At 38.4% G+C, this 20,448-nt stretch overlaps 1 protein-coding gene across 1 annotated transcript; it reads left to right on the top strand.

The window, feature by feature from the left end:
* Positions 1-15,588: 15,588 nt before the first annotated feature.
* Positions 15,589-18,209, top strand: LOC103932962 (WAT1-related protein At4g08290). The gene is made up of 7 exons (XM_048579417.1): positions 15,589-15,866; positions 15,990-16,052; positions 16,227-16,343; positions 16,568-16,814; positions 16,902-17,060; positions 17,171-17,340; positions 17,743-18,209. Exons 1-7 carry the CDS (start codon positions 15,646-15,648, stop codon positions 17,966-17,968), a joined length of 1,203 nt encoding a protein of 400 aa, XP_048435374.1. The 5' UTR covers positions 15,589-15,645; the 3' UTR covers positions 17,969-18,209.
* The last annotated feature ends 2,239 nt before the right edge of the window (positions 18,210-20,448 follow it).

Below are 20,448 nucleotides of genomic sequence, written 5' to 3'. Positions count from 1 at the left end.
ATTTCACACGTGATGTCAGAGTATAAGTACAGTACAATAGGATAGGGTGAGAATTATACCATCGAAGGTAATCATCTACACCAAGATTTGCCAAGAATCCTCGTCGATAAGAAAGCATAGCTACTAAAACCTAAAGAGGCTAAAAACAAGGGTGAGTGGGCCAGAAAATAAAGTTTTATAAAAACCTTTCTAAAAACATTGTAACCCTTTGCCATAAAACAAGTATAGTTTCCAAAATATATTTACTACGTATAGTATAAAAATACTCATCGTAGCCTGCAAAATCTTAAGAATTCATTATGGCACAATATCTTGTAACCAAGGGCAGGATATCCAAAATCACAAAATCTCAACAGTAATATAAGTACAATAAGGTGCTCAAACAATCTATGCTAGCACATGAGTCGGAGTTGCCTAATGCGACCTGTACAACTGAACCAATGCTCATCAATCTATGCTAGCACACGAGTCGAAGTTGCCTAATGCAGCCTGACCGATAGAACTGAATGTAATTATCATATGCACTTTAGTGCTATAATCACGTGAAGACTGGTGCTATTCGTGGTCACCTACGAGTCAGAGTTGCCTAATGCAACTTGTACAACAGTACTGGCACCTACTTGGATCCAAGGCGAGTGTACAATGCGAAGGTGAACATACACGTGAAAGACTTGCCTTGGCCTTGGGCGAGCACTAACACCTAGGTGCAGTAATGATGAGGAGACTACATAAATATAAGCATGCCATAACAATTCAATAATTTTAGTCAACATAATAAACTTACATGTGCATCCTGTAGGATTTAGCATATTTCATAAATTTCGTCATTTCGCTAATTCTTATAAACTTTAGTCTAATCCAGGGGTATGTAAGAAATTCTTTTTCAAATGCATAAATGGAAACTATCAATCACACACACACACACACACACACACACACACTATAAAAAGGAAAAGACCCACTCACTTGAAGTCCGCGCTACAACTCCCTAGCATGAATATTAAGGCATCACGAACAATCGTCCCCTAGAACAATGATCAAATCATGTCTTATAATTCTTATCGATAAAACATCTAACTTACATAAAACACATCCCTAAGGATGTTCTAAAATGATTTGTAACCTATTGACCAAAAATCAATCATCGGTCAAAGGTCGACGATAGGGTTCACAACCTTATGTAACTCGATCCGGAAGATTCGCATCTCTGATTTTCAATTCGTAACTTCTCAATGGTTTTTTCAATAAGCTTCTAGAACAACATCCTAAAGTTTCGAAACGATCCAACGGTCGGATCTCCACCAATCGCTAAAATTAAGTAGCGGTCAACGTTTTATTTTATGAACTTACAAATCCAATTTGAGAAGATCCATACATTACATTCCTAATCCGTAAGTTCCTACTATCCTCAAATATTATGTACTATAATGTATTAAAGTTTGGTGACGATCCAACGGTCGGATCGTCGATTGCTATAATATTCAAGTGGCCCACCTTAACAAAAGTATACCCAAACAATGGAATTATGTTAATCAGATGTCAAATATGGAATCAGAGCATCCAAATTAGGCCTAGGATGGGCAAGTCGGGTCTCGACCCACGTGTCGCCCCGACTTGCTGGAAAAATAAATTATTTCCAAAAATTACCAAATTTTATAGAAATGAAGATCTCAATGAGTAGAGAAAGTTTTATACTTGTGGTCAAGTCCAATTTTTTCGGGAAAAGCTCTAATTTCCCTCGAACTCGTCGGAAACCTTAAAAATTGGTGGCTTCGATTTGTCACCTCCAGTGCTCCGTTGGCCCTATAGTTGTTTGGGTTTTGTTCTAGGCCTCAAGGGGAGTCTAATGGTGCTGGTGATTGAGATGATACCAGGGGAAGATCTATTAAGGGACCTGGGTGGTCCCGGGACCACCCAAAAACCAGATAAGTGGATGTGAGAACATCCGATAACCACCCAAGTCTGGGCAGATAAGGGAGAAGAGGGGTAACTGATGCACTCTTTTCTGGAATTCAACAAACCATAAGGAGAACAAGAAAAAGACTGATTATTCTTTTTTAAATGACTTGGCTAGACGAAGTCGTTTTACCCAAGCCATTTAAGTGAAATGGTGCAGTTTGTTATGGGTTTGAAAACAACCTCTAAGTCACGTGGGAGGCTGAGCTTCGTAGGGGCTTGACTTTCAAAAGAGCTCACTTTACCAATTGTTCTTATAACCCTTTAATTGCTTCCCATTGGGCCACTCCTCAATCCCTATCGCACCCAACTAAAGGCACCACTAGTCAACAATAATCACCTCTCTAGTCTTCACAGACCATGAATATCATGACACATTTTCAGGTATGACACTTTATGACAAACAAATTTAGTCTTTGTTGCTTGTAATGTTGTTGGTACAAAAATTATGAATGAAAATTTGTAGTTTATGGTTTGTTGATGCACAAAATAGGTGAAGACTTTGGAACAACATAAAGTGTCAAGTTTGTGACCTTCGCTCGGCTACTCTGGTCACCTAGTGATGATGATGATGTGTAAAGAGATAGAGATAGGAAGCAAACACAAGATGTACGTGGTTCACCCTAAGTTTGGCTACGTCCACGAAGTAGAGGAGTTCTCATTGATAGTGCAAGGTTTACACAAATAGATAGGTTCAAGCATCATAATCATTAGTGAGTTCTAATGACTAGTTTAACTACAATGATGACATTATGGATTAATTGTAGGAGAATGGTCTCCTTTTATAGTTGAAGAGAGTCTTTAGCTTTTATCTGCGGTCGTTGTGGGACTCGATGAGCTTTATTCTGATGTTGACATGTGTTGCGTTGTGATTGGCCTCTTGGTTGGAGGGAAACTTTTGTGCTTCGGCAAGGGTGCCTCAGCATGAACCCCTCAGTGAGTCCTTGAAGGTATGACGTTGACTGGTGCTCGGTAGTTTCGGGATTGGTCAAATATGGTACAAAGAGTGAGGAAAGCTTCTCGGTTGGGGTCTTAACAAATCCAAGTCACTGAGTAATGATGAAACTTCCAAGCACCAAGGTGTAGTAGCATATATAGGAGTCCACCAAGTCTCCGGGCAAGGAGAATTGCCGAAAAAGGTGCCTTACTTATTGCCAATTTATCAAAATAGCGAAGCCTTGTTTTTATATCACTCATCTTCATATATGCCTTATCCGAAAAATATTTCAAACTAGTTTGAGCTTCCCACAGGCCCAAAATTTTCTTTTATGCTAGAAGCCCAACGTTTTTCCCTTTATGTTAGAAGCCCAAAAATCTTGTGCAGCCTGAAGCTACTCCTTTGTTTTATGAGCCCAAGAAAAAGGGATGACCAGTGTCCTTTTTCTTTTTCTTCTTTGTTTCTGTTTTTGTTTAGTTGCCAAGCCTTTAAGCCCAGTGAAGAGTGGCCTAGCCATTGTTTGAAACGGGCCGAAGCCTAGCTTAAGATCGGCTCAATATTTCTCCCAGATTTATTTTTGAAATCCAAACCCTAATTGCACAGGAACCTATCATGTGTTCTCTTCCTCACCTTGTCCAACTTTTCTGGGCAGCTCCTCCTCTCCTCCTCCTAGCATTCCTTCACTCTTCCTTCATATATATATATATATATATATATATATATATATATTTTTTTTTTTAAATTCCCAAGACCTAGCTGCAAATAAGCTTCCTTCACATCTATAAAGCTCCATCTCAGTGTAATTTTGCTGAGGTTTGAGAAATTCGATGAGGGTGGGTCATGGTTTGCAGCTGTAAGTTGAAGGTGAAGCAGCTGTAGGTGTGGGGGGGGGGGGGATAAGTCGCGAGGTTGCAGAGGGAGTGGGGAAGTTCAAGGTTGTTGTGGCATTGAAGGTTATGGAGGAGCAATGGGTTTTGGATTGAAAGTTGCAGTTGGTGGATAAAGGTTTGAAGTATGTGGCTTTGAAAATTGCAGTGAGGTTCAATTTGTGGGTATATTAAGGGTGATGGGTCAGGTGAAGGTGAGGTGATCTGAAAGTGTCTTGGAGGTGTAGGTGTAGTTCGAAGTAAGAGGTTGTGGTCGGAAGGGGTTGGAGGCGTTGAGGCCGTGGGTTTTGGTTTTGGGTTTTGATGGGGGTGCTGCTAGAAATTGCATCAAGGGAGGTCATGGGGACCAAGATGCGTTGGTCTTTCATGCCTTTGCACAATATTTCCATAAATCTTTAGCACAATATTCAATGTTTCCTAACTGTATTTGTTTTAAATATGTATGTGGATGAGTAGTTCTTCCAAGCCTGTATCATATATGAAATTAATTGTGCTTTTCTTTATGATATATTTGAAATTGTATACAAATATTGGTATATGATATATAATAGGGATCTTGTGAAAGGAGAAATGTTTATGTTTATATGTTTGTTGTTGCACAGATTGGTAAAATGTTGGGCTTTGTGAAATTTCTAAATAGTTGTGGCAAAAGTTCTTGTTTGAAAAATAGATTAATAGATAAATCTTGGGGTAATAGGTTAATAAGAAGGTCTTTTAGTTGTAGGTTCTTTGCTTTTACATGGGTATAGCTTGTAGTTTTGAGTGATTTAATGTGGGAGAGTGGAAGGCTTTTTGAAATTTCTATTGAAGTTTTCGGTTGAAGCTTTTTGAAGAGTACATAAATAGATTTTGCTTCCACACTCTTGAAGAAGAGTGTGGAAGGATTTTTGAATTATGGTGTGGGAAGCTCATACCCTTGGGTGTGGGAAGCTTTCTTCCTTAGGTCTGGGAAGCTCTCTCCCTTCAAGGGTGTCGGAAGCTCTCTTCCTTGGGTGTCGGAAGCTCTCTTCCTTAGGTGTCGGAAGCTTTTTTCCTTGGGTATGGGAAGCTCATGCCCTTAGGTGTGGGAAACTCTCTCCCTTGGGTGTGGGAAGCTTTCTCCCTTGGGTGTGGGAAGCTCTCTTCATTAGGTATAGGAAGTTATCTCCCTTCAAGGGTGTGGGAAGCTCTCTATAGGACCTCATAAGTTGATTTTGCTTCCACACTCTTGAACAAGAATGTGGAAGACAATCTACATATTGTAGTTATCCCCTGTATGTTAAAGTTTTTGTTGACCTCCATGCTTAAAGTTAATTAATAATTGTTAAGCGATTGATTAGTTGACTAATAATTAATTAAGTAGTAATTAACAATGAATTAATATATTAATAATTATCAAAATAATTACTAAATAGTTAATTAATTTCGTTTTTTTTTTCTAGCTTGTGTGGAAGTCCCAAGGCTTGACATGTGGGGCTTTCTCATGGGTTAAATTTGAATTTCTTTGCCCATGTTAGACTATATAAGGAGGATGAGTTTTCACTTCTTACATTGCTTTCATTTGCTCATTGTGTAGTGATCTTTGAAGATAGAGTGCTCTCTGGTTGAGATGGGTGTCGACAGTGCTTGACACCATTCTCTGGTTAGTAGCCTTTTCTTTGGATCGAATGCATCCATTCTTGTTGAACTGTTTGAGTTTCCATGCATTTGGCTAAGAACATGATGAACTAGTTGAATTTCCATCATGACTTAGGAGTATTTTAGAAGTCAATCCTCCATGTAGTAATAGAGGTGTGTGTTTCTGTTTATTGTAGATGTCAGGGTCTGAAGGTTCTAGTGATAAAGGTTCCTCTAGTTCTGGCTCTAGGTTTGAGCCGCCAAGGTCTTCCTTAGAGTCTTATGAAGAGAAGATGTTAGGTGACCCTCATGATCACTAAACATGCATCCCATCTGGTGAATAGGCAGGTAAGGAGCATAGGTCTAGGGACAGAGCCTTAGATATTGGTGCATTTACTTCCCACACGTCGGTAGTTGAGGAAGGTGTCCTCAATGTTGTACCTATCTTTCGCTCAGAGTGTACGGCGGACCACTTAGGTAAGAACTTGCTAGATAGTAGACGTTAGCTTAAGGCCTTAAGGAAGTCTTGTTGTATACCTAACAATGTAGGGATGTGCTTGGTGCACGATGAAGAATTGCCTACCGATCCGCCTAAGGGTCATGTCATGTTCTATACCCAAATATTAGAGAAGTTAGGGGTAAAGTTGCCTTTGCATCTGTGGTTGCAAAAGATGATTGCCTTCATGGGGTACGCGCCTGGACAACTCAATCCTGGCCTATAGGAGACTTTGATTGGGACTTACATCATCTGGATGGAGTGTGGTCTAGGTGAGCCTTCCTTCGCTTAATGGCGGTATTGGTATAAGATGCGTCCGGCCAAGTCGTCCATGGGCTATGTTGAGTGTGCATATCGGAGTGAGACTGAGCATATAGTCTTTGGTAAGAGGAAAAAAATATTCTACTTAGAGAAACCGTTGGTGTTTCCTTTACAAGGGTTGGGAGCATGATAGAAGTATCATGCCTGAACGGCGCATTTTAACCCACTTCCAGACCATAGGTTGTAATGCATCCATTGTTTGCATACTTTGTTATTTGTTGTGATCTTTACTTGCTTCTAACTCTTTGCCTTATGTAGTGTCGAAGAAAGCTATCAAATTGTCTAGACAAGATCTTGTTGATGTAGAGAAAGTGTTGAGGGTGCCAAAAGAGGATAGACACTTGAGCAAGCTACTACCCTTGTTTCAAAAGTACGGTTTCTAACCCTTACTGTCCGAGTGCCAGAGACGAGCGAGTAAGTCGTATCCTACGTTTGCCTTTTTTACGTTTTTTTTTTTTTTTTTTTTTTTATAAAGTGTATTTCTTCAAACAAAGTTGTATTCCTTACTTTAATTTTCCTTGTTCAGTGGAGAAGGTGAGCAAGGAAGGGGAGACTAGCACCAAGAAAGGGAAAAAACCATGTTACTTCCCGTAAACGACATTTTGTTTCACAAGGGAGCTCGCAAGCACAGGGTGAAGCTAGTTCCTAGGCTTAAGTCTCAAGAGAAGGTCCTTAAGATTGCCACCTCCAAAAGGGCTGAAGCTGAAGCCATTAGATGTGCTGCTGCCATAGTTACAGGGGAGGAAAGGCGACTGTTGCTTTCTCCTCCCAACATCGATCCCATTTTTCCTCCCATCATGAAGCACGCTGGCCAGGAAGGTGACCCTAGCTCCAGCTGCAAGAGGAAGTACAATGAAGAGGCTGGTAGCATCCCCTAGAATGACTTGAAAGATGCCATGCATCCGAATAGCTTTAGGTTCGTCAACAATTGCCTTGCAGGGCGTCGAGCCACCAGTTGAGAACGAATCGGATCGTGATCGGATGATAAGGATATCCGCCTACGTAAGTGTTACTTTGTCATTTCCTTACCTTTTTTTTTCTTTTCTTTATTTTCGTTTTCCCTTGGCACTGATGATCATCTTGTCATGTAGGTCATGACTGAGTACGATGATAAACTGCGGGAGGTCGAACGATGTAGGGTGAAGCTTCAAGACAACAAGCAGGTTGTGGATGACGCTAGGAAGACGAGCAAAGCTTTGACTAAGGCTGTCCAACTCAAAGACCAAACCATGGAGAGGTTGAAGAGGCGGAATGGTGAGAACTTATGGCTCAAGAAACGGTTGGAGGCGACTATCCTCGAGGTTTCCAAGGCCAAAATGAAGGTTGAAAAGCTGAAGAAGAGTCTCCTAGCCGAGAGGGATACTGCTGCTCCTAGGCCTTCCTCTATGTTATCAGGCCCCACTGCGCCTGAGTGGTTCGGCTTGAGAAAAGGAAATGGATGGCCATCCTTGATCTGTTCGACGGTAGATGTATTATCGACAAGTACCTTACAGGGATGGAGGAGCATCGGCAAAAGGGTGAACAATTCATCCTTGAACTCGATCTCAGTAGCGGTGATGAGTCTGAAGATGACACCAGTGCTAATAAGTTGACTCAGCAAGGTGACGATGGCGGTGATGGCGATGAAAATGAGCCACATCAGAAGAGTTCGGCCTTAGATGACGATGATTCGTAGTGCCTTCAATTCCTACATGCACTAGTTAGGTGCCTAAGGGCTTTTTGTGTATGGATGTTTACAACATTGCACCGTTTATTTTGATGTTAAGTGCCAAATGTTTGCCTATAATTTATGAATGTTTGTCTATGTTCAAATAGATCCCTTGTTTGGATACAACCCATGACTTGGGTCTAATTGAATGGACACACCTTGAAGATATTTGTTTATTTGGATAATCTTGTTGACAAATACTTAGACTTTATTTCATGTTGAAAGCATTCATGTTAAAGCTTCAAACTCGAGTATGTAATGTCATTTAAGTTGAAGATTTGAGTTAGAATTTTATCAAGTCAGGGTGAAACCAAGTGTTTCGGTTTTACAAATGTAAAAAAGTTGGGATGAAGTTGTCTAAATCACCTCTTTATTAAGTTATGTCAAATGGCCTTCCTTACAAAATATGCTGAATTGCTATAGCTCAACACTTGTAATAGTACTTTATGTGATCAGCGTTCTATGGGTGGCCAAGGGTCTTACCGTTGGAACTTCTGAGTTTGTAAGAGCCAAGGCGACTGATGCCGACAACTTCAAATTTTCCATCCCAGTTTAGACTGAGTGTGCCTTTGCTCAGGACTTTGTCATAGAGTAGTCTTTTCTTCAATACCCAATCCCCTACTTTGAAATAGCGAGGTTTGACCCTAAAGTCATAGTAGTTAGAGACGCACTACATGTAAGCGATGTTCCTTAAGTGAGCCTGATCCCTATGTTTTTCGACTAGCTCTAAGTTGAGGGCAAGTTGTTTGTCATTTTCACTTTACCTGTAGTTCTTAACTCGGTATGTTGCTTGCTCGAGCTCAACTGGGACAACCGCCTCTATACCAAAGTCAAGTCAGAATGGAGTTTCTCATATTGAAGGTTGATACAAAGTTCGGTATGACCAAAGAACCTGGGGTACAAGTTCTGGCCAAAAACCTTTAGCCTTATCCAAGCTAGTCTTCATGGTGCACTTGATTATCTTGTTAATTGCCTCAACTTGTCCATTAGCTTGACGATGAGCTAGGGAGGCGAAACATAAGTTGATGTTGAATTTAGAGCTGAAAATCTTGAACTTCTTGTTGTCAAACTATCGCCCGTTGTTTATGACAATCGTATTCAGAATGCTGAATCGGCAAAGGATATTTTTTCATATGAAGTCTTCTATCTTTGCCTCAGTAATGGTTGCCAAGGATTCTACTTCAGCCCATTTTGTGAAGTAGTCAACTGCAACGATCGCATAACGGACCTTGCCCTTCCCCTCAAGCATTGGGCCGATCAAATCAAGTCCCCACGGGGCGAAGGACCAAGGGCTGATTATAAGAGTAAGAGGCTCAGAAAGGGAATGAGGAATAGTTGCGTAACGTTGGTACTTGTCACATGAGCGAGATATTTTGATGGCAATCCTGGTGAAGTGTTGGCCAATAATATCCCTAGCGAAAAGCCTTGTGTGCTAGGGACTGAGATCCAGCATGATCTCCGCAGACTCCCTCATGTAGCTCTCGAATGACCATTTCCTCTTTAGCAGGTGTAAGACACCTCAAGTATGGCAGGGTGAAACCTCGCTTGTAGAGTTGATAATTGATGATCAGGTAGCAGGTAGACTTGTATCAAATTTTCTTAGCTTGGACTTTATCATCTGGGAGGGTGCCATGAGTAAGGAATTTATAAATCGGGGTGATCCAACTATCCACCTGTTATGAGTTGTACACTTCCATGGCCATGGTGCTTGGTGCTGCCAACAACTCAACATGAATGTTTCTTCCAATATCTCATCTTCCACTGCTGAGGCGAGGAAAGCCAAGGTGTCTACATGATTGTTTGTTGCTCGAGGGACTTGGGAGATCTAGTAATGGAAGTGCTTGAGCAAAAGTTATGTTTGCGCAAGATATGCTGCCATGGAGTTATCTTTAGCATGAAAGTTGTTTGTGATTTGGTTGACCACTAACTGAGGGTTGCTGAAGATGTAAGTTGTTTAATTCCAACGTGTTTGGCCAAATGTAAGCCTTCTAGGAGGGCTTCATACTCGGCCTCATTGTTTGACGCATTGAATTTGAAGCGAAGAGCATACTTCAATGCAACTTTGTCGGGCGTAGTAAAGACCAATCCTACTCCATAACCCTGTTGGTTGGATGAGCCATCAACATATAGAGTCCATAATAGAAATGTTGGTTCTACTTTTTCAGCTTCCGAGGGTAACGAAACCAATGCCTCAGGTGTTGGTGAAATGTTAACATGATATGTGAATTCGGAGATGAAATCTGCAAATGCCTGAGTCTTCTCAGCTGGTTTTGGTTGGTAAGAGATCTTAAACTCCCCTAATGTTACCGCCCACCTAATCATTCATCCTGAAGTGCCAGGAATTTGGAGTACTTGTCAAAGGGGGTGATTGGTAAGCACGATGATGGAATGTGCTTGGAAGTAAGGGCAGAGTTTTCGAGTAGACATGATCAATGCTAGTGCCAATTTCTCAATGTTAGAGTACCATGTCTCTGTATCTTATAAGGCTTTGCTAGTGTAGTAGATGGGGCACTCAACATTACCATCTCTTCGAATGGGAACCGAACTGACTACTGAAGCCGAAATAGATAAATAGATAATGACTTGGTTATGTATAGAGAAGGTTTATTTAGGCACATGCAAGTGTTGGCTTCATCCGCATTGGTTTTTATGACTTGGTTATGTATAGAGAAGGTTTGTTTAGGCACATGCAAGTGTTGTTGCTTGACTGAAGTGTTGTAGCATGATCACGCAGTTGATCTCCTCTGATGTAACCATTGGCAGAAGGTGTTGGAAACTTCATCAGCAACATATGTGTAGTACCATGGCTTTAAGATCGTTGATGTCTGTGCGTCCAAAGATGACATTGTACACTATCAGGCAATTAACCACAAGGAAATTAGTGGTAATAGTACATGTGTAAGGGCCTATACCAATGGTGAGTGGTAAGTGTATGCTCCCCAAATGATGCACGATATCACCAGAAAAGCTTATCAAGGGAGTAACTAAGGGATTGAGCAAATGTTCAGCTACATTAAGTGCCTTGAAAGCTTCAGCGAACATGATATTGACCGAAACATTTGTGTCTACAAAGATCCGTCATACATCAAAGTTGGTTATGTGAGCCTGCACAATCAGTAGGTCGTTATGAGGGTAGATGATGCCTCTTTCCTCCTCTGGGTAGAAACATATCGGATCCTAATTAGGCTTTTAATACTTGCCTCCCCTGATGTCTTCCATATGAAATACTTGGTGGCCAAACCTCAAAGTTCGTTCATTGTTTTTAATGGTCCTGTTGGAAGATTCGGAGAGAGGTGTGCCACCGCTAATACAATATATCACATTTACCTGGCGTTGGTTTCGATTGTCCCTAAGGGGGGTGAATAAGGAATTGATCAATTTTCCCTTTGCGTGCCAAAGCCTCGATATGGTCATAGAGGGTGACACACTTTTCGCTGTCATGGCCATTATACTCATGTTAGCAACAAAACACGCCCATGTTCTTCGTGGACTTATAATTTGGCTGCCTTGGTTTTGGCTTCAGTATTAAGTGAGCTATACTGGGGTAAATGGTTGCGCATGGCATTCAAAGGTATGTATGTCTCATACCTCGGGGTAAGGCTTGTCTTGACATGCACTTGGTCTACTACATTGATTGCCTGAGGGTGGGCATTATTGTAGCGGTACCCTTGGTTATCACGATAGTGTCCCCTACTCTTCTTATTAAAATGAGACCGTTGAGAATGGAAGTCCTTGCTCTTACCTTGAGATTGATATGTTAGTTGTCCAGGCGAAGCACTAGGCGAGGCAGGGGGAGATACAACAACAATCTGGAAGGTTGAGGTTTTTTCACTTGGCTAGATCTGGCTCCTGTTCCCTAATTGTTGATAGGGGATAGCCATAGGGGGTTTCCCTTGATATGTCATTGTTTCAGCAGATGCATGGTTATAAGCATGTGCCATCACCTCAGAGTAAGTCTTCCAAGTGTTGGCATTGATCATGTACTTGAAGAAACACTCACATAAGTCTTCCATGAAGGTCTTGAGGGCAGTCTTATAATTTGTCTTAACGCAACAAGAATATTCATGGTTGAAGCGGCCGGCATACTCACATAGTGACTCGTCTGGCTTCTGGCGAATAGTGTACAAGTCATCTGCAGATCTGTTTGGAAGATGTGTTGAAATTTATAAAATTGTAAAATTAGGAATGGGTTGTCACAATCCTTCTTTTGTTGTCAAGCTTGAATCACTCTTTCATAAATTGGAGTGATTTAGAATATCGTTTTGCTAAAGAAAGATTCTCCCTCTTTAACAGGAATCTGCCTAAAGAAAGATATCCTTTATTTGATAAGAATCTACCTAAACAAACATATCCATGTAAGCCTTTGCTTGACATTCAGACAAGCATTGCCAAACATTTCTATTCAAAAGGGGGGGGGGTGAAATTGGATTTCTCCTTGCAAATTTATCACATTGATCAGAATTCAGAATGGATCAGGGACTGTCATATGCATTATTTTGCATAGGAATGTTGTTTTGCCCATTTGGGTAACTGAAGGGACCATTGGGAACAACAACAAAATCAAGTGGTAGACCTAATGTAGTTGGTAATTTTGAACATCTCCAATGAAATTAGAGCTTCTAAATTCATACCATCTTAGCTGAATCTCAAATTTGATTGAAAAAAAAAATCATAATTTACTGAATGTTTTAGTGGTTCCCCAAACATTAAGTCAGCACTTTCAGGGTATTGCGAATTTAGTTTAATTTGAGTAATATAAATCGTGTGATTATGACCATACAAGTATTTGCACCAGTAGTGTTCCACTGCCTCCTCGATCTTCTCTGCTACTTGTTTTCTTGTCCAAGTCTGCCAAGGGCAGAGCCAGGATTTTTCTTTTGGATGGGCTAGCTGAAAATAGTACCATAAAATCATATGTTTATTTATTTATTTTTTTGCTTATATAAAATTATCAATATAAAAGAACAACAATATAATATAAACTATTCTCAAAATCATAACCCTAACCTATAAATTCAAAGACCATATAAATAATTAACCTACTAATTAAATCAAGAATAAGTAAATAAAGAGATTAAGAACATACCAAAGGTGACATTCATTGGAAAATTGCAACGGAAAGTCAAGAATTATGGAGATAGGGATTTAATTGTGGATTTAAAGAACTTATGTTTCTTTTCTTGAGTAAGAAGCACATAGGCTCAATTACATAGGGTAAATGGTCTTTTTCCTTAAAGAGTAGGATAAAAGGGGACTGGAGATAGAACTAATTTATAATTTTTAGCATAAAACGTATTATTTACTACCTTTCTTCTACTAAATATACATTAAAAAATAATCTGTATTGAAATTGAGTAGGCTATAAGCATGAGTTTACAAAAGAATAGATCTATTCACAAATTCATTTTTACTTCCAACACAGCCTAATTAATATTTTGTCAGTGATCATCTTCAATTCATTAGATTCGAACAACCAACAATTCAAAAAGGTGTACAAGAAGTAAAAATAAGTGAATGGATAGCACTACCTTTACAGAACACCTCCTTGAGCTACAAATCTAGCACCTTAGCCTTGTGGATGGCTACGCCATTGAAGTCTGCTGTCTGTCCCTTACTGGATAACATGAGCATAACAAACTCACAGACTTGTTGGGCCAGTACATTGCTGCAATCGTGTCCTCTTGCGCTAATGTATGATTCAATTTCAAATTAGTAAATTCTATGCATGACCAAATTGACTAAAGCAATACATTATGCCCCTTGAATCTAAGATCGAATCTCCTCCCCTGATCTAGATTATATTAGAATATCTCCCTCCCCTAGTTTTGATTGGTGAGTTAAACACAATGTTTCTTTCGCCTTGCTGCCTTAGTCTTTCGACTTTAGGACTAATTCAGTCTTCTTTAATAAATAGATATTCAGTGGGTGACTAAAGGTGGTACTCTTAAAAACCCAATAATAAATAATGAAGGAGCATTACCTGTCCTCATCATGCATGCTGAATGGGTAGCAATTATGCATGCACAGAAGTTTATGATGATATATGGCTCTTTTCACAGCCACTAATAATTGGAATAAAAAAGTTAGGTGCATGTATACATCATCTTAATTATTCATGTTATCCAAAACAGATTTACGTTCATCTTATATCTTTGCTTAGCCCACAATTTAAGCAAAACCGTGTAACATTGACTAAATATGCAAAACCTAGTACCAATACACATTTGCCCAAATTTTCAGTTAATGTTTAAGATGAGATCGACTCCTCTCTACTTAGCTGGCTAATGGCTATTTCCAGTGGACTTCTCTTCACAATGCATAACATCAGAAATCACATTTTCAAAACTTGTACAGGGTAGATAAACAGGGAATATTTGCCCTCCTTTGTGTATGTGTCTGAGTACCTAGTTAATCAGTTTACTTGGGACTGTTTTGATAACTGTTTCGTTTTGTAGTTTTGGTTGAAACTAAAAACAATTATCAAACAAGTTTTTAATTTTCAAAGAAAAAATAAAACTAACATAACAAAAAGTTAAAGCTTTTTTCTTCAAGACTACGTAGAACTCAATGATACGGGAAATGAATGACTAAGATTGAAAATAAAACCTCTAAACAGTTGTAAAAATCAAATCTAATGGCTAAAACATCCGTAACATGAATGATATGTAGCATTGAAGCCATGCCCAAAATAAATTAAAATCTAATAACTAAAATAGTTATAGTACACGAAATTTTTCAAAATTCTTTTTAATTTGTAATATATTGTTATGTGATATCTCTATTATGTAGTCAAAATAATACACAGTTCAAACCCCTTCCCCAGAGAGGGGGAAAAGGTTAAGAAAAAGTAAGAATTTTATGATTATAACTGCATGCAATTAATTATATTGCATTTAGTTGTTTACATAGTGATGTTATAATTACATCATGATCGATTAAGATTGTTATTCCATTTGTTAGGCAACCCAGCTGTTAGAGATGTATGTATCAAAGCTAATAGGTTCTTCAACCCTTATTGTATTAGTGATTTAATGGTCATGTGTGATGCATAAAACTGGATAATATTCCTAATTAATTTATTGTTTATATCCAATAGATGTGATATTAGAGGTGATAATCTGGCTGGATCGGGTGTTCCACCTTTTAGATAAATTTTTAATTCATTTAAAGGCATACAAACACCCAATCCCAAGGCTTCAATCTCTCACCCCTAAAGCCAAACACTCTCTATAGGACTTACTTTACATGCATATATAGTCACTTCAATACGAAACTCTCCAATAAATTTTAATCGATCATGAAGTAATTATAACATCAATGTCATCGTGATCAATAAGCTGTGAAAAAAATATACAACTGTTTCTTGATTGTATTTACTACTAATTAGAATTTATTTTTAAGAAAATCTATATCCCATCAAATGTTTCCAAATTATATCACAATTGAAGGAAAATAAAATCAACCATACAAAAAGAGGAACAAAAACCTAAAAAAGGGATCGTAAATAATGAGCAAAGAAAGCATATAATAGTGTTTCAAGACAGGGCCATGCACGCAATCCACAAAGGTTGCAAGATAATACCCCTTTTCTTGAAGTGGGTTTGTTATCCTAACATAATTAATGTTTTTTTCCTCTATAAGAAGGAGCTTGCATTGCACCTCTTAGTTCCATCCCTAATTAAACTGTTCCATCTCTTGCACAAAGAAAAAATAATTGGGTTAAGTTAAATTGTTAGAGAGAGAGATGGGAGATGATGAGCAGAACAACTCAGGTGGGAGGTTTGGTGTGATGATGAAGAAGCTGAAACCTTATTTGCTGGTGGTGAGCTTGCAATTTGGGAGTGCAGGGATGTACATAATCAGCATGGCCACTCTCAATCATGGCATGAATAGATATGTTCTCATCGTCTATCGCAATGCTACTGCAGCACTTGTCCTCGCTCCTTTTGCCTTGGTTCTTGAAAGGTTACTAGCTAAAACTCCCATAAGATTAATTAATTAATCGCATGTAAGTAATAACCTTGAATAACCTTTAATCAATTAACTAATTAATTCTCGGTATAGTAATGATATTTTTTTTTTTTTCAGGAAAACGAGGCCGAAAATGACAATTTCTACCTTTTTGCACATTATGGTGCTGGGATTTCTAGAGTAAAGATACTCTCATAGTCTCACTAACACGCATATACTATACTACATAGATGACTAACACAACACATATTAACTCTATGATTGACCATCAAGTGAATTTAACCTTTGTCACATATGTAATCAATATATGGTGCATATAATATTTATGACAAAAACAAGCACTTGATTGTGCAGGCCAGTCATTGATCAGGGATTTACGTACTTGGGGATGAAATACACATCGGCCTCATTTGCATCTGCCATCATGAATGCCGTTCCGTCTGTCACCTTTGTAATCGCAGTTATTTTTAGGTAAGAATCAATTAATCAAATAGGTAGAATTCTCTCCAACGAAATGGTCTTCGAGCTTATAACTTCATAATATATAGTCTTAATCCATTCCTAGGTCATTGTATGACAAAATAAGTATACGTCGGTTACATCCCCTTCCATCTGTAGCTAGCTAGCATGTAAATCTATTTGCATGCATAAATTAATTAATAACTTATATAAACCTGAAACACACATGCACGCAGGGTCGAAACTGTAAAAATCAAAGAGGTGCGAAGTCAAGCCAAGGTGATAGGAACCCTAGTAACCTTTGCTGGTGCTTTGCTGATGACACTGTACAAAGGCCCTGTCATTGACCTCCTGTGGTCGCACAAAACCAGCAGCCACCATGAAAGTAGCAGCACCACTATAAACTCCAACCAACACTGGATAGCCGGGACACTCTTTATCCTCCTGGGTAGTGTTGCCTGGTCCTGTTTCTACGTATTGCAAGTAAGTATTAATTGAATTATGTTCCATGCATGCATGTGAGCTTGAAAATATTAACAGTGAACTTAACTAACTTATATATTAATCCAGTCTATAACAGTGAAGAAATACCCAGCAAACATCTCACTTTCCTGCTTTATATGCTTGGCGGGAGCGTTGCAAGGCTCAGCTGTAGCATTTACTGTAGAGCGTCGCCCTAGTGCATGGGCGGTTGGATGGGATTCAAGGCTCCTTGCACCTCTCTACACGGTAATTATTACCACACAACTGAATACGAATTCAACCCTAACAAGAATTTTCATTTTAATTAGATGGTTTTAAGTTTAATCGAATTGGGGGAAATGAAACTAATAAAGAAGCCTTTTCAATGGTTTAGGGTACTAATTAGCTCTGGGATTACATATTACGTGCAAGGCTTGGTTATGAAGACTAGAGGCCCGGTTTTTGTAACGGCTTTTAACCCTCTCTGCATGATTATCGTGTCCATTCTGGGTTCCATTATTCTAGCTGAGAAACTTCACCTTGGCAGGTAAACATAAAGAGCTAATGTCGTATTTCCCCTGCAATTTTTCTCTTAATTCTAAATTCTAATCATCTCATGTTACGCGATATTTCTTGGCAATATTTGCGCATTATTCCTATATTTATTTTAATTATAAATTTTCTCCTAATGTGACAAATTCTGATTAAAAAGTATTGACAATGAGGAATAATGGAATGTACAATATGTTCTGATGTTGTACATCTTGTGACATAACTTTTGTTTGGAACAAATACTGCCTACTTTTACTAGAAGGTATCTTCGTGATGTAATCAATCAACTTTCAGCATGCATTTGATATGTATCATTCTTATCTTTTTCTAAATAGTACATCATACATTTTAATTCCCACTAATTTTTTTTTTTTTAAAATTTAAACTTGACATATAGTATCATTGGAGGCATGGTCATCGCATTTGGCCTTTATTCTGTGGTGTGGGGTAAAAGCAAGGATTATGGCACTAACCCAGCTGTGCAATCCAATACTACTGTGAAGGATGAAGCTCAGGAGTTACCAATTACTAATGCAAACGCTATCAGTGGTGGAAAATTGGTGATTGATAAAAATAGCATCGACCAGCCATCCCAAATGCAATTAAAGACTGTCCAAATATAATGCTGATCAAGAACTTTTTATTTATCGTTTGAATTTTATCGGATGCTCTTGAAGGAACAAGTACTTTATATGTATAAAGAGTCTGATAATGCCTCTGTATTATATTCCCTTTTGATTGTAATTATGTAGTAAGTCACTTTTCTCTAGCTCTTAGCTATAGCTTTATGTAGTAGTATGAATTGACACAAAGAACGGTGTCAACAAGCCACAATAAGAATATATACCATGGGTCTATTCGTCCTTCTATATTGCCCAATGTTCTCCAATTGTTTATTCTTCTGCTTTTGGCATTTTTTAAGATCTGGAGTGATGCTATGAAATACTCTATTTACTAATAGCATTACTTCTATGTAATCTGTTTTTATTGTTCGATCTTGTGTATTTACCAAAACCCATCTCCGTATGACGTACTTGTAATTAGTCCAAATCTTTGTATTTAGCAACTGTTTATCAATGACATCTACTATTGTTTGGAAGAAAGCATTACTTCTATAGGTGAACCACTTACACAGCTACATATATGAGTGAAATTTATATATACATTTTATAAGTAGAGAGCATGGGTGATATTACATTTTATCGAATGATATTTTTGTAATGTATTCAAGCTCGCCAATAACATCCGACTTTAATAGTATAATATTATTGTAATAATAGGGAAGGTCTGTCACTAGTTTATTTAGTTGGAAAAAAAAAATGTACATGCTTGTGACATAAGTAAGGTCTGTCACTAGTTTATTTGCTTGTGACATTAGCCTTAGCTCTTCTAGTTGCTATTGCCAACATTGAAAGAGCATTTTTGGCCATGGGAGATCAATGGATGAATGATAACAGTCTTATAGAGAGAGGTTTGATGGTATTGGTACCAATGGCCGATCTAGGATTCGAATCTTGGGGGTTCGTTGGGTTAAAGGTTCACGTTTTTTTATATGGAAACGGATCGCAAAGTGCACAAGAGATTTTCAGATATTCACTGAGGCATTTTCTCGAACACTGGGTGGACTTGTTATTGTGAGTCAAACCGTGATGTGCATATGTCAACAGATATTGACATATATGGAAGCAATTAGATGAGTGATATCGATAGAATTCATTGAATGTTGTCGACACATCATGTTGAAATATGCTTAGTAGGTATTTCATCAAACACTTGGTAGGTACACAAAGGACCCGTACAAAACATTCGGAGGGTCCTCAGAAGATCTTCACACACACACACACACACATTAACCTTTCTACACGCGCTCACGCATATGTGAGAGGCACACACACACACTAGCCTTTCTGCACGTGCTCACACGAATGTGAGAGGCATTTTTGAATCACGGGTGCGCGCTACGCACCCTAGCTATGTTGTATGGAAAATCTTATGGATTATTATATAAGTATTTTGTTTATTAAATTCTTAGCTTTTTACTTTGTGACTTTATTGTTTGAAGATATCCCCATCTATATAGATCCCTAGCTTCGTCCTTGCATGGAGCGTGTGTGACCGTTGGGCTTCATACATGTGTGAATATTCAAGTCAAGAACGTGGACAACACAAGTAGAGTCATGGAGCGTATGTGACCAATGGGCTTCACATATGACCAACTGTTTATGCACAGTTAGGGTTTAGGGTGACTTGTGTACAAACAGTTAACCTATTCATATAAACAATCGGTGCCATCAAAATTCAACTTACTTACAAAATGTTCATTGCCTCAATTTTTTTATGTTGTCTTTATTATTAATAAAAATTCTTCAAGTATTTTTGGTTGAAAAAAAATTCTGTGAGGTCCTTTTCATTAACTTTTTTTGTAAATGAAATTATGAAACTGGTGCACATGCATGCAAACATATAAATTTGATTCAGGATAATTGTCACGTCACTTTACAAATTCGTTTGTACACGTTATTAGTTGCAGCGGTAGGTGACTCTTTTCGTATATCTGATTAGATGACATTTTTGTGCTTCCGTTTACGATACGACACTTATTTTATGGCTGATTAAAACGGACTTGCAAATCCAAAAATTCCCAACTTACCTCTTTCCAAGCTCGATGAAGAAACTCGAAACAGTGAGGCAATCATATTCAAACCATGGAGCAATATAGTTAGTAGAAGTAGAATTGGTAGAGGACTTTTCAGATAGAAAATATCAGTACTGCGAACACAAACGGTGCGTGAGGATTGTCATGGCTACCGCCGAGGTTTTCTAATTAAAAAAAAATGATTTTGCTAATTTTGTAAAAAAATTGACGACCGTGTTTGTTAGTTTTTTTTTCTTCTATTACAATCAATATTACAACTCTAAGCTACCTGAAGAAGAAGGTCCTATCCCAACAGAACAAATTTACATTTATACTCTTTTGTTTCTTCACCTATGACCATGTGCAATTGTCTGGGTTAATACCTAAAAGTTGCCCAAAAAATTTTAGATTTTAACTCAGAAATAGCTTTTCTTCTCCAATAATTACACTGACCTCATTTGTACACAT

The sequence above is a fragment of a genome, unplaced genomic scaffold (assembly GCF_019419815.1).
Source record: "Pyrus x bretschneideri cultivar Hongxiangsu unplaced genomic scaffold, Pyrus_bretschneideri_v1 Contig132, whole genome shotgun sequence".
NCBI classification, from domain to species: Eukaryota; Viridiplantae; Streptophyta; class Magnoliopsida; order Rosales; family Rosaceae; genus Pyrus; species Pyrus x bretschneideri.
The sequence above is the reverse complement of the archived record's forward strand: the minus strand, read 5'-3'. Positions and strand labels throughout refer to the sequence as shown.

Coding starts and splice junctions, on each gene's coding strand:
- LOC103932962 (XM_048579417.1), top strand. CDS start 15,646: ATGGGAGATGATGAGCAGAACAACTCAGGTGGGAGGTTTGGTGTGATG. Junction 15,867..15,989: donor TTTGCCTTGGTTCTTGAAAG/GTTACTAGCTAA, acceptor TTTTTTTTTCAG/GAAAACGAGGCCGAAAATGA. Junction 17,061..17,170: donor TCCTTGCACCTCTCTACACG/GTAATTATTACC, acceptor CTAATAAAGAAG/CCTTTTCAATGGTTTAGGGT.